Source organism: Hippocampus comes, unplaced genomic scaffold (assembly GCF_001891065.2).
Source record: "Hippocampus comes isolate QL1 unplaced genomic scaffold, H_comes_QL1_v1.1 scaffold201, whole genome shotgun sequence".
NCBI lineage: Eukaryota > Metazoa > Chordata > Actinopteri > Syngnathiformes > Syngnathidae > Hippocampus > Hippocampus comes.
In genome coordinates, this window is record NW_017805558.1 from 196,031 (window position 1) to 209,835 (window position 13,805).

Consider the following 13,805-nt stretch of genomic DNA (forward strand, 5'->3'; position numbering starts at 1 on the left):
TTCTGGGACTCATGATTATACATATGGCCCAGTCCTTTACACTAAACATGCCTTGTTAAAGTTGTTGGCTGAAATTTTAAGACCTAGGCAGTTGTTGAGGTTTGGTCAGATTCTCCAGTGGTTGGGCCATGACACAAATTTAAGACAGTTTTGATTGTATAGGTTATGTGGCTCACTGTTGAGATTTGGTTGAGATTTGATTGTCAGGGTCCTTTTTTAAGTACACAGCCTGGTCACTTTTGGTCTCTGAAGATATTTAAGATGTTTAGAACCAGTCAGATGTTTAGGTCTGGACAGATGTCCATCCATCCATCCATCCATCCATCCATCCATCCATCCATCCATCCATCCATCCATCCATCCATCCATCCATCAATCCATTCATCCATCTATTTTCCGATGCCCTTTATCCTCACAAGGGTCGCAGAGGGTGCTGAAGCCTATCCCAGGTGTCTGCACTGTGAGGTCGACGTGCGAACCACTGGACCACCGGGCCGCCTGGACAGATGTTAAATGTTAATTAAATGTTGATGTTTGGCTCGATTTGGAGCCCTGGTCGGAAGTTTTGGGCCTAGTCGGATTTCAAGGTCTTGTTAGGTGTTGACGTCTGATCCATTTCCAAGGTCTAATTAAGATACTGTCAAACAAGTCAGTTGTCAGCTGTTTAGCTTTGGTCAGATGTCGAGGGCTGTTCAGGTGTTTCATGCCTAATCCGATGTCAAGACCGGGTCAAATATTTAGGCCTTGTCAGATGCCGAGGCATGGTTTGACACCCGGCCGGATGTTAAAGCCATCTGGTGTCACATTTCATCCCTGTGATGTCACATTCACGTACCAGCTATGAATCCTGAAATTCCATGCCACCATCTTGTACTTTGTACAGTGGGACAACATCCTAGTCTGTCTCGAACACACTCAGAAACGCACATTTGCTCATGTCTCACAAGTCATTGTTCATTTTTATTCACATACTGTCATCCCTTTATGACTTTGTTTAAATGATCCGCCTCACCGTTGCCCTCATGATACAATATACATCTTGTTCTTATACTGGAAAAATAAGAATACACAAGGAGAAGGAGCACAGCTATCAAAGGTAGAACAGACTTTCAAGAGTTGCCAGCCTACATCTAAACGGATGCACCCAAAGAGTGCAGCATTAAGGAATACCTAGGGAGCCAACATGAAACCCAGAAACACTCCCAAGCATGAAGTGGTTTGGATACGTGCACAAGGTCAACAAAAGAGCTGAGCCTCTTGGATTTAATTGGTGTCCTCTGCTCATTATAATGTCCAAACAGAGAGGGCGAACCTCACTGGGGCAGAAGAACTTAAATGTTCCTTTTCTAAAAGGTTGGTATTTAAATGAGGCACTCGTGCACTTTAGGTCAGCGCTGACCTTATTCCTTCTCCGACGGCTGCCATGTGCACATTCCCTCGGGAGTTCCCACGGAAATGCGGGAATATCCGTCAAGTCGAAGAGCTTATAATGCGCCTTTTTTTTTTTTTTTTGCACCGCGTTGTTCCTTCAAGACTAACATTCATCTTCTGCTGTGTACAAGAAAGGAACTGCAATTGCAGCTCCACCCACATCAAACTGAGATGCTGAAAACCTGTTTCAAGTGGTCTATTTTCCAGCTTTTTTCAGGCTTTTGTTTGATCGATTTATTTATTTATTTTTAAAATTTAAATCCGGGGATGTTTTTGAGAGACTTCCAAAGGGAGCGCCAATGTGTTTGTTGTGAGGGCTGCTCCAGTACAACAGACTTTGGTGCTTTGTGTCAGGCGAAGATCAGATGTAATATTCCTTCATGTTCTCCCGCACTGAGCCACGGGGATGTGTCTCAGTCCTGTAGTCCATGTAGACAGCGGGTGTTCCTTCTTGCTTCACGACGTCGTCACGATGGGCCTGCCGCCGCTGGTAAAGGAGGCGGGTGGTGGCGGCGAGAGCACACGCACTGATGAAGGCCACCGCCGTAACCACGCCTAAGGAACGGGGGGAAGAAGCATTCGGACAAAAGAAAAGATCATTCAATCAACATTTGCGAGGCATCTCTTGCTAACAATCTCATAAACAAAGGCTGGCGTGAAATGACTGCCCCTCCCCCCCAACCGCTCGCGTGGAAAGTCAATTAGGATGGCACGCTGATATGCTGTACAAAAGGCCAGGATGTGAAGGGGGGAAATGGCGGCGGTGGGGACGTAATGGCAGAGCGAGCAAATGTTGCCCCCGCTGACGATGAGAAAATGATTTGGAGATGCTTGGATGATTATTGATTATTGCACCGCTTGAGAGGTCTTCACGGATCATCTAATTTCACACAATGTGCGGACGACTCTGATGCATGTTACGCTATTATTACCGTTGCAGTTTTTTTTTTTCCAAGTTGCTCATGCAAGACTTTCACGTTAAAAATTAAGCACTGGATCCAACATTTGGTCCACTGATGATATCTAATACAGGAGGCATATTCATAGTTTAAAAAATAAAACAAAAACATGTATTTGTTTATGTAAGCAATTATCATTTCAATGGCTGCAGAGAGAAGACTCTATTCATTCTTCCTCTCCAACTGCGGTTGGCAACTACAGTCCTCAAGAGCCGCTGTCATGCATGTTTTAGAGGTCTCCTTTCTGCAAGACACCAGATTCAAATGATCAGCTCATCAGCAATGCACTGAGTAATTTGTTTTTAATTGTGGTTGTAAATTGCACTGGCCGCATTGTACTGTGATGTTTTCCATTTAACACAATATCAATCCTCCGTGATGTGTTCTTGCGATCTGCGTCCATCTCGCTTCCTTTTTTTTTTGGAACAATGTTAGCTGTATAAATTCGAATGCAATAAAACAAGGCTGTGTTAGCGCATCAACCTCACAGTGCAGAGGTGCAGGGTTCGATTCCAGCTCCGGCCTTTCTGTGTGGAGTTTGTATGATCTCCGCGTGCCTGCGTAGGTTTTCTCCGGGTACTCCGGTTTCCTCCCAACCCAGCCGCTGGGGGGCAGTGCCCTCCCCTGGGGGTGCGCTGTTCCCCAGTGCCGGTCCCAAGCCCGGAGAAATGGGGAGGGTTGCGTCAGGAATGGCATCCGGCGTAATACTTTTGCCAAGACGACCATGCGAGTTGGTAGGACGGTTTACAGGGGCGGATGGAAATTACTGACTCGCTGTGGCGACCCCTGAATAGGGATGTGCCGAAAGGAGAAGAAGAAGAAGAAGAAGACTCCGGTTTCCTCCCACATTCCAAAAACATGCACAGCAGGCTGATTGAACACTCTAAATAAGGGGTGTCAAACTCATTTTAGCTCGGGGGCCACATGGAGGAAAATCAATTCCCAAGCGGGCCGGACCGGAAAATCATGGTACATATATCTTTAAAACAACAACTTCACATTGTTTTCTTTGTTTTAATACTGTCCAAAGTAGGACAAACACAACATCACTTTTAATAATAAAACAAGTGAAGTTTTTTGAAAATTCTGAGGACAAAGAACATACGAACACACAATGCCTCAGTTATTCAAAGAACCAGAACAGTATCACAGACCCCAGAACTATATCAGGGTGTCATTTCTCAAGCAGAAATGTAGATACAAATAATAAAATCCTGTTGCCCAAACAAGAGTCACAGTCACAAATCAAGAATAGGTTGAATATACATATTAAATAAATTAAATAAAAAAACAATAGCAAATCAACATAAAAATATATAAATATAAAGCTGAAACCTGAGTACAGTGTATCCAAAATAGTGCAAACACAACATCACTATTAATCATTAATCACTTTAAGTTATTTGAAAATTCTGAGGACAAAGAACACACAAACACACTTCACAGAACTCTTTCACAGATCACAGAACTATATTAAGGTGTCTAATGCAGCACTTAAAGTGGGGTTACATTGCTTATTTGACTCCTGATAACTGGCATCTTTTAGCTTTCACCAGCGCATCAATATCAGGCGTACATTCTGAGTGACAGCCAACTTCAGGATGTGGTTCAAGTGGCTGTGTGTGAGCCTTGAGCGTAGCTTTGTTTTATTAATGCTCATTACAGAGAAAACCTGCTCACAAAGATATCTGGTTCCGACAACAGCTTTGCAGCGAGGGCTGTCAAGTTGGGGTAACCTGGCAAGAGGTTCTGATAAAATGTGTCCAAGCCAGCTGTGGCAAATTTGCCCTTCAAATCCGAATCACACTGCAAGTCTATTATTTCAAGTTGGATGTTGACGGGCAGATCAGAGGGATTCACGGTGAATGGCGAGCAAAAAAACTTTGAAGTCTTTCTCCAGTTCACCAAAAATCTGAAAACGTTGCTCAAACTCCTGTAACAGTCCCGTTATTTTATCTTTGAACCGCTTCATGTCTGCGACATGTTGGGTCGTGCACACATGTTTCAGACAGGGGAAGTGAGCTGCATCACCACCCGCGAGTTGCGTGTCCCACAATGACAGCCTCAACTTGAAAGCGCGTATGCTGTCATAATACTGTGTGACAACTTTGTTGCGCCCTTGCAGCCGTTTGTTCAAGGTATTCAGGTGCTCGGTAACATCCACCATAAATGCAAGGTCCTGCATCCATTCTCCGGAATGAAATTCGAACACCGATTTGTCCTTTTCTTCCATAAACTGTTCAATTTATTCTCGTAAGTCATAGAAACGCCTCAACACTGCATCTCGGCTTAACCACCTTACCTCAGTGTGGTATGGCAAGCCATTGATGTGGTCTTTCTCTCTGAGAAGGCTGTCAAACTGACGGTGATTCAGGCTTCCGGATCGGATGAAATTCACCGTTTGGATGACCACTTTCATGACGTGATCCATGTTTAATGACTCTCAACACAAAGCCTCCTGGTGCAAAATACAATGAGAAGTCCAAAAATCACATCCTCCATTTGCAGATCACACTTTCTCTCTGAACTTTGTCACAACTCCTGCTTTTTTCCCGATCATTGAGGGTGCACCATCCGTAGCCAGGCTGACAGCGCGGGAGCAGTCCACTCCAACCCTGTCCAGGGCACCGACGAGTGCGTTGAAAATATCAGCAGCTGTTGTCATACCTAACATTGGCACCATCTCCACGGTCAATGTGTCATCAACTCCGCGGGTGAAAACGGCCAATTGCGCAACATCTGTAATGTCCGCGCTTTCATCAATTGCAACTGAAAAGGCAATAAAAGCCTTTACTTTGTTTTTGAACTGGCTGTCCAAATCCACTGAAAGATCGGAAATCCTGTCTGCTGCGTTTCTTGTCAGGCTAATATTTGCAAAAGCCTGTCGCTTTTCAGGACACACGATCTCCGCTGCCTTCACCATGCATGTTTTTATGAAGTCACCCTTACCAAATGGTTTTGAAGCCACTGCGATTTCATTAGCAATGAGGTAGCTAGCTTTCACCGCAGCGTCACTGATCTCGGCTGTGAGTAAAAGCAGACTGCTGTTTCTTGAGACCCGACAACAGTTCATCCACCTTCTCTTTTCTCCGCTGTCCTTGAAAGTTGTCATATTTGTCGGCATGAAAATTCACATTGTCGCAACGAAGGTTATATTCTTTCAGCACTGCAACATGCTGTGAACACAGCAAACATACTGCTTTCCCATTCACTTCCGTGAAAAAATAGGAGGATGACCATTTTTCTTGGAACACTCCACACGACGTCCACTTTTCTCTTTTTTGACAGCGACATATTGGGGTAATGAGGGGGATAAAGCATATAATGTGAACAGTAGGGTATGAACAGTTTGCATGCCTCCCACAATCCAATTGCACCATCCAGTGGACGCAATTGGAACAGCAGTTTAATGAAAAATTGCACCTCATTTTTATACTTTACATAATCATCTCGCGGGCCGGATTAAATTCCTTTGCTGGCCGAATCCGGCCCACGGGCCGGATTAAACTCCTTTGCGGGCCGGATTCGGCCCGCGGGCCGTCCGTTTGACACCCAAGCTCTAAATTGTTGTCCGGAAAACTTCATTCAACTTCTGCCATGGAAGACAAAGGTAACACACTTCCTCATCCCAACACAAATCTAAGCTCAGCCATGTTAGATTTGTGATTGAAATTTTTTGGGAGAGGACAGATGATGGCACAAGTAACTGCTGAAGGTGCTTTGCCTCACTGTCGTTTCACCAAACTAAACAGCGTCAAAACTAGTGGACTCCGCAGCTCAGTGAAACAACACTAAACTTACAGTGCCTTCAACCACCAGCTCGAATTTTCACTGTGTATATCCAACAGTTTCAATTCAGTGAACAGCAAAACACCAGCCATTCGAGTGAACTTGTTAATGTCACTCGGACCTGGCGGCCGACAAAGCAGCCCATCAACACAGGCCACACCACGGAGCCTTGGAAACATCAACGAAACTCCTGCGCTTTGCGGCTAAGTCAAATGTACATTGTTTCACAACAGACTGAACTGCTTCAGTAATTCTTCATTGTCATTAATGTCATCACAAGAAGAAGACGACATGATGTTTACAAACAAGTACTGTACATTTTGTATCTGTGTGCTTAGCTGGAACTGGACTGGATTCTTCAAGGGTACAACAAGATGTGAAGATGTTGGGAAGTTGTTCAAGAAGTTGCAGTCATTGTTTGATATATTCATTGTGATTCTCACACATTTTACACCAAGTACTTACTCTCTCCAAGTACCACAATAGCTAATTAAATTAACTAATTAACATGCAAGGAAAACACTTTGTGCTCCATTTTAAACATCATGGCTTGATTGACTATTTTGGAGGTGGGCCCAGGCAATCAAAACACTGTGGCAACTTATCTGTTCAATGGCGCAAAGATCCATATTTACATTACAGAAGCCTGTTATCAATCGATTCTCTTGAATTTTTTCACCCCCTCAAATGAGAAAGGTTTGTCTGCTGACATTTGCAGTGACACTTACCGAGAAAAGGCAGATGACACTGGGCTGTTGTACTACGTCATCAAACACTCACAATTGCATAGCAAAATGGAGAAAAATAATGTACCCACAATATCCATCCATCCATCCATTTTCAGATCCACTTATTCTCACAAGGGTTGCGGGCAGGCTGGAGCCTCTCCCAGCTGTCTTTGGGCAGTAGGCAGGGGGACACCCTGAACTGGTTGCTCGCCAGTCGCAGGGCACACATAGACAAACAACTTTCCGCGCTCACACTCACACCGTGTCCCTCGGGGAGTTTTGTGGGGAATGCTTCAGGAGACCCCATGATACGGGATGTTGGGTGCCTATACCACCGACATCAGTTTGACAGTAAGTCGGATACGTTTCCAGTGAGGGTTGGACACCGCCAAGGCTGCCATTTGTCACCGATTCTGTTCAAAACCTTTTGGACAGAATGTTCTAGACACAGCCAAGGCGTTGAGGGGGTCTGGTTTGGTGGCCTCAGTATTGCGTCTCTGCTTTTTGTAGATCAGGGGTGTCAAACTCAGGTCCTGGAGGGTTGCTGTCCTGCATTTTTTCCAAGTCTCCCTGTTGCAACACACCTGATTCAAATGAACAGGTTCAATGTCAGGCTTCCACAGAGCTTGCTGATGATCTGATCATTTGAATCAGATGTGTTGCAACAGGGAGACTTGGAAAACATGCAGAACATCGGCCCTCCAGGACCGGAGTTCGACATCTGTGTTGTAGATGATGTGCTGCTGTTGGCTTCTTCACCCCGGAATGTTGAACTCTCACTGGAGCAGTTCGCATCCGAGTGTGAAGTGGTTGGAATGAAAATCAGTACCACCAAATCTGAAACAATGGTCCAAAGTTGGAAAAGGGTGGAGTGCCCTCTCTGGGTCGGGGATGGCATCTTACCCCAAGTGGATGAGTTTAAGTATCTTGGGGTCTTGTTCATGAGTGAGGGCAAGATGGATCGGGAGATGGACAGGCGGATCGGTGCAGCGTCTGCTGTGATGCGGACTTTGTATTGGTCTGTCATGATTAAGAAGGAGCTGAGCCAAAAGGCGAAGCTCTCAGTTTACCAATCGATCTACTTTCCAACCCTCACCTATGGTCAGGAGCTATGGGTCGTGACCGAAAGAACGAGATGCCGGATGTAAGTGGCCAAAATGAGTTTCCTCCGCAGAGTGTCTGGACTCTCCCTTAGAGATAAGATGAGAAGCTCGGTCATCTGGGAGATGACCCAGATGTAAAAAGTTTGTTTTTTTCAACGCATTTCAATGGGCATCAATTATGCGCAGATTTTTGCTATTCCCTTGCTAGTCCCTGTACTGTACTCCGCAAATAGCGAGATTCCACAGGAAGTGTCAATTGTAATTAGTTCTGTCAGTTTAATGCGTTATATCGGCATGAATGTCAATCAATTTTAACGGGATTACGTTTTTTATTCCAAGATTAATGCGGCACCACACCACACCAGATGTTACGTTGCTCTAAAATAAACCAGAAACAAAACAACAAGTATGCTACATAGGTCCACGCGCATGTCTGTTTGGTCAGCCATGGTTTAGCGGATGGCAGCGGAGGACACCGAAAATGGATACTAAAGAGCTTATGAATGGAAAGTTGATTTTTAAAAAGTTGCCAGATGGTTCCCCTGACAAGACCAAAGTCATCTGTGTGTTTTGCAGTCTTGGACTGAGTTGTCATCGGAGCACGTCGAGTCTGAAATGCCACTTAATGGCCAAGCACACAGCTGATCTAAGTACTCCGCACCCTCGTCTCTAGACAGACAACTATGGAGAATTTCAAAGGGAAGAAAATGGATAACGCAACTAAGACAAAGAACAACCTTAGCGATAGCTAAATGGATGGCTACTGCATGCGGGCCAGTTAACACTGTGGAGGCCTAGTTGAAATCATTCACATTGCATCTAACGACTCTTCCTACGAATTGCTGATGAGAGCCACCGTTACAAGTCATGTACAGAAATTGCACGAAATGTACGAAGCGGAGAAGGCTAAGGTACACCAAGCGTTGGAGAAGACATAAGCAGTCGCGCTCACCGGGGACTACTGGACTTCCCTTAGTAATCACAACTACCTCGGGTTCACAGCCTATTCTTTTGACCAACAGTGGGAACTTAAATCGCAATCTTTGACTGTTGCAAAGACAGAAGAGAGGTACTTCGCTAACACTGATGAAGAGCACTTGAAGTTGAAGTATTAGGCTAGGCTTACATTCTATAGTTGACCTGTCATGTTCCGTATTTGGCAGCAGGTGAAAGCCGTTCATTCTGCTGCCTGCACACCTGCTGCCTATTTGTCAATGATTACACCTGCTATATCCTAGCACTCCGGCTTTCGACTCATTGCCGGAGTATTGCATGCCGTGCCACTGTTATTGCCCATGCTCGTAAACCTTATTCGTATTCAATTGTTGTTTGCTCCACTTTCGTCATCCCATTGGGATTATTCAGAACGCATACTTGACCTAGTAAATTGTCTTATCTTTTTCCTTGCCGTTTTTTGCAAGCGCTTTGTTTTTTCGCGTTACGTTATTTCCTGGTTCTCGATTTGACCAGCGGTTTCTGATTTCCATTAGATGGAGTTTGCGTTTGTAATAAATATTATTTTTTAGACAAAGGCCTTGTCAGTGTCTGCTACTTCGGGAATCCACTTATTCTAGTTCGCTCTGTTGCGTATGAAGCAGTTCTTTTTTCCTTACTTGTACGCAACGTGACATGACCGTTACTCTTCTGCTTTTAATTTACTGTTACTTTTCTGTTTCGGGAGAGAAATAAGAGACTAGGTTGATGAGCCTCTGGTGAATGAAGAGCAGGTAGGCTGACTGCTGTATTCAAAGCAAACTTGAGAAAAAGGAATATTAAGCCATGGTTTAACTGCACTATAGGCTGAGTACTAGTTTACCTTAGATGTGCACTTTATAATTTTATATTGCTCTGTTTTGATTCCCTAAAAAGGGCTGTTAAAGGAGCTGTTGTGTGACAAACTAATTTTTCACTGTTACTGATGGACAGTTATATTGTGTGAGAGATTATGTGCTCCAAGTGTGAATAACTGCTCCAAGTAAAAAATGTTAATGTAAAATTGAAATTGTTGTTTCAATAAATATTTGCATTTTGCACAAAGAAAACGGATCCACTATTCCATGTTGATGAGAGCATTAAAATGGGGAAAACAGGACAAAAAGAAATCAAAGGAAATTTAGACAAGATGAAAATGTGTGACCAATTGCGATTAATTATGAGTTAACTACGACGTTTATCCATTTAATCACAATTAAATATTTTAATCGTTTGACAGCACTAATTGTAATATATCACCATTCATCAGTAGATGGCAGACATTAATGAAAGAAAGACTGAGTTGAACTTGCAACATGAATAGGCCTAAAATTTTGTTGTGGAATTGAAAATGACATGCAGGACAAACATAGTACCTACACAATGATAAAATTTTCAGTGACTTGACTTGTGTGAAAAAATGCTCAAAATAAGTTCTTGCACTTAGTGCTGGTTTGCTGTTCAGCAGTTTTGTGCCATCCTTGAATAATATTTGTTTAGCACTTGGAAATAAAATACACAATGTGATTATTTTGCTGTTTGCCCTTTGTTGTTGAATAGTAGATCTTTTAAAGATGAATTGAGAAATGCATAATGAAAAATGAAATGCGTGTACTTCATCCATATTTGAAACTGCATTTTTGTCATACGCCTGGTTCGGAAGTATGTGGTGCTATGTGGCCGCCTTCATCATCTAAGTTGTCCATCTCTGCACGAGACTATCCATATTTTTCCGAGGCCCCATGAGTCCTTGCATGAATTACTGGTGTGAGGTCTGCTATGAAATGGAACTGGTGTTTTGTTTTCATGGTAAATGTGTAATTCCACTATTGTGACACTTACAGGCTTAAATAATGTGGAAAAGCAAAAGTTTGCATCTTAACAGAAAAACCACCACTTCCTACTAGTCTAGCAGGGTAGGAGGATGACATCAAAAAAGTGGCCAGCGACAATGTATAGTTGCATGTTTCACTACTTTCTCAACTGTGTTGCTTCATACTGTAAGGCAATGAGGAACCTTAAAAGCTCTGAGGCATATCAGTACCTACACAGTAATAAAGTTAGTTGGGCTTTATTAAAAAAGGTTGGACACAGTGTTTACCTTAAAGCAGACACAGGACTCAGCCAAACCCTTATCTTCCATCAACCCCACTACTTCCCACTGGCAAGCACGTCGCTCCAAAAAAACAAAAAACAAAGGAAAACCTTGTACATAATAACTGCAACAACATTATTTTATCAACATTAATAATAAAATACTGAATTGAAAAATGTATTATGTTTCTGCTGAAATAATTGCATTTTTAGGTTAATGACGTCAACATTCCAAATGCGTATCAGATTTTAATTAATAAAATATAAACTACATGCTGTTGCCTGAAAATTAGTTCAATTCGCTGCAACCACATTGTGCTCGTGTCTCAAGTTTGCACTCAAATCAAACAAACAAACAAACAAACAAAAAAAAAGCAGAATGATGAGTTGTATCTTGAAAAGAAACTTGTATCTCAAGGCACAGTCCATTTTTTTATATCACTTGTCTTCATTAGGATCATGGGTGAACTGGAACTTGCTTCCCAGATGACTTTGGGTGAGAGGCGGAGTCCACCCTGGATTACTTTGCAGTTAATTTCAGGGCACTTTCAACCATTCATACTCACATTAACACCAAATGGCAATTTAGAATCTCCAGTTTACCGAGGAGGCTAAAAAGCATATTTTTGGATTGTGGGAGCAAGCTGGAGTACCCGCAAAAAGCAGGGAGCTGAGATTCCAACACCTCTTGAATGTGAGACAGACGTGCTAACCACTTCATGGTGAATGGGAGAAATAAAAATCTACATCTATAATAGATAATAATACATAGAACCCCACCCCCTCCCCCCAATATTATAAATGATACAATACAGCATAACAAACGCACCAAAACTGCATGTATCTACTTTAATACCTGTATTGCATGGTGAGTAAACACCTCGACATTGATCCACATGGCATTATTAAATCAAAACTATGGTTTGACTCAATACATACCTGCTATGACAGCCACATCATTCTGTGTATCACGCCCATGCTTCTTCTTTCCATTATTTGTTGTCACAGTTTGATCTGGAAAAAACACCAAACACATTTCCTGAATGGAGACTTATTATTGTAAAACGTCGACATGTGATATTTGTATGTTTTATGCTGGAAATAGTGCATTGGTGCACCAAGTCTCACTCACGCTGCGATTATATCTCAGCCAGGTGTCAACACAACCTCATGTTCATAAATCAACATGACATGAATGAAATTAGCCTCCTCCTGCTAGGTGATGCTCGAAGCTGACTCTCCATGCAGCTGCTTGAACACAAGAGTGCATTTTAACACTGTCTCGTTTCTGAGTGTCATTTCCAACATGCATTTATCTCCTTTAGTGGGAGCTTCCCCGCATGGATTAATGTGTACACTCAGTGCAACAACACTAATTGTCTTTTTTCAAATATGATTATAGAAGCATCCTTTAAAAGAAATTAAAGTACAATGACTCTTTCATCAGCAAGGAATGCTCACTGGTGAATTATTCCTTTATTAGAGGGTTCAAAAATATTGAAATTGTCGGATGAGTCAGGGGCGAGGCAATGCTATGCACCGGAACGACCAGAGAAGTGCAACAAGACCTAGTTTGTTTGACTTGCGCTGGCATGAAAATTAAGTGATGACCATTTTTAATTATTAAAATTATTAAAAATGTAGAAAAAAAAGTATGGCAGGAATTGCAGGCTCAAGTCTTTTTGATTATGATGCCACCGATTTGGCACACTTATGTTTGGGCCGTTTTGCTCAATACATTTTATCTCTTTGCAGCACCTGTCAGGCTCAATCAGGTTGGAGGGGGATGTTAAGTTGAATAAGTCTGGGCTCTGGCTGGGCTACTCAAGGACATTCAGAGTTGTCTTACAGTCACTCCTTTGATGTCCTAGCTGTGTGTTTAGGGTCAATGTCCTGCCGCAAATGAACTGTCCCCACCAGGTCAAGAAAACTTGAGAGCAAATTTTCATCCACTGTATTACTTCATTGATCTTTTCCAATTCCTGTTGTTGAAAACCATCCCCACAGCATGATGCTGACATGACTCCCCACTGTAGGGAGGGTATTGGTCAGGTGATGAGTAATGCCTGATTTGCTCCGAACCTCACATCAGGCATTCAGGGCAAAAAGTGCTATCGCGTTGTGTCCAAGGACCGGCAACCCGAGGCCAAGGCCAAGGACTTGGAAAATTTCCCGAGGCAAGGCCAAGGACCTGAGAAATTTTCCGAGGCCAAGGCCAAGGGCCAAGGACTTGCCTCCGAGGCCAAGGCCAAGGACCAAGGACTGATTTTGAAGTTGAGGCCTAGCCGAGGACATGTATAAAACAATGCTATCATACCACTTGGCAGGTCTTCATGATTTGCAGCACCCCTCCATCATAACCCCTTGCACATGTCACCCCCTAACGCTTGAATGAAGTGTTTTTATTCAAAGAGTACAACAGTCAGGGTACGTGTTATTTATACTGAGAAAAAATAAATAAAAGCATATGATATACATTTATAAATTAATGTTTTAGTGCAGTAGTTTGTTAATATGAAGTAAATCAACACTCAACAGGCATGACATGGCACGGAAGACAAGTTGAGAAATGACTTTGCATAGAAGTCAATCACTGACTGCAGAAAAAGCGGGAATCTCTCAGTGATAATTTTACAGTGTATGCATTGAGAGAGTCCCAAATTTCAAATTCTGAAACGGTCTACTTATTCAATTGCATATGATAATAACACAAACAACAACATATACAT

General features: G+C 42.8%; 1 protein-coding gene across 1 annotated transcript in view; it reads right to left on the reverse strand.

Moving 5' to 3' along the window:
- Nucleotides 1-940: 940 nt before the first annotated feature.
- LOC109521805 (contactin associated protein family member 5) overlaps nucleotides 941-13,805 on the reverse strand; it is a 212,063-nt gene continuing 199,198 nt past the window's right edge. The window contains exons 23-24 of the mRNA XM_019879860.1: nucleotides 12,016-12,090; nucleotides 941-1,986 (exon numbers count right to left, since the gene is read on the reverse strand). Coding sequence (XP_019735419.1) covers nucleotides 1,793-1,986; nucleotides 12,016-12,090 — 269 coding nt within the window. The 3' untranslated portion in view covers nucleotides 941-1,792. The remainder of the gene's footprint in view (nucleotides 1,987-12,015; nucleotides 12,091-13,805) is intronic.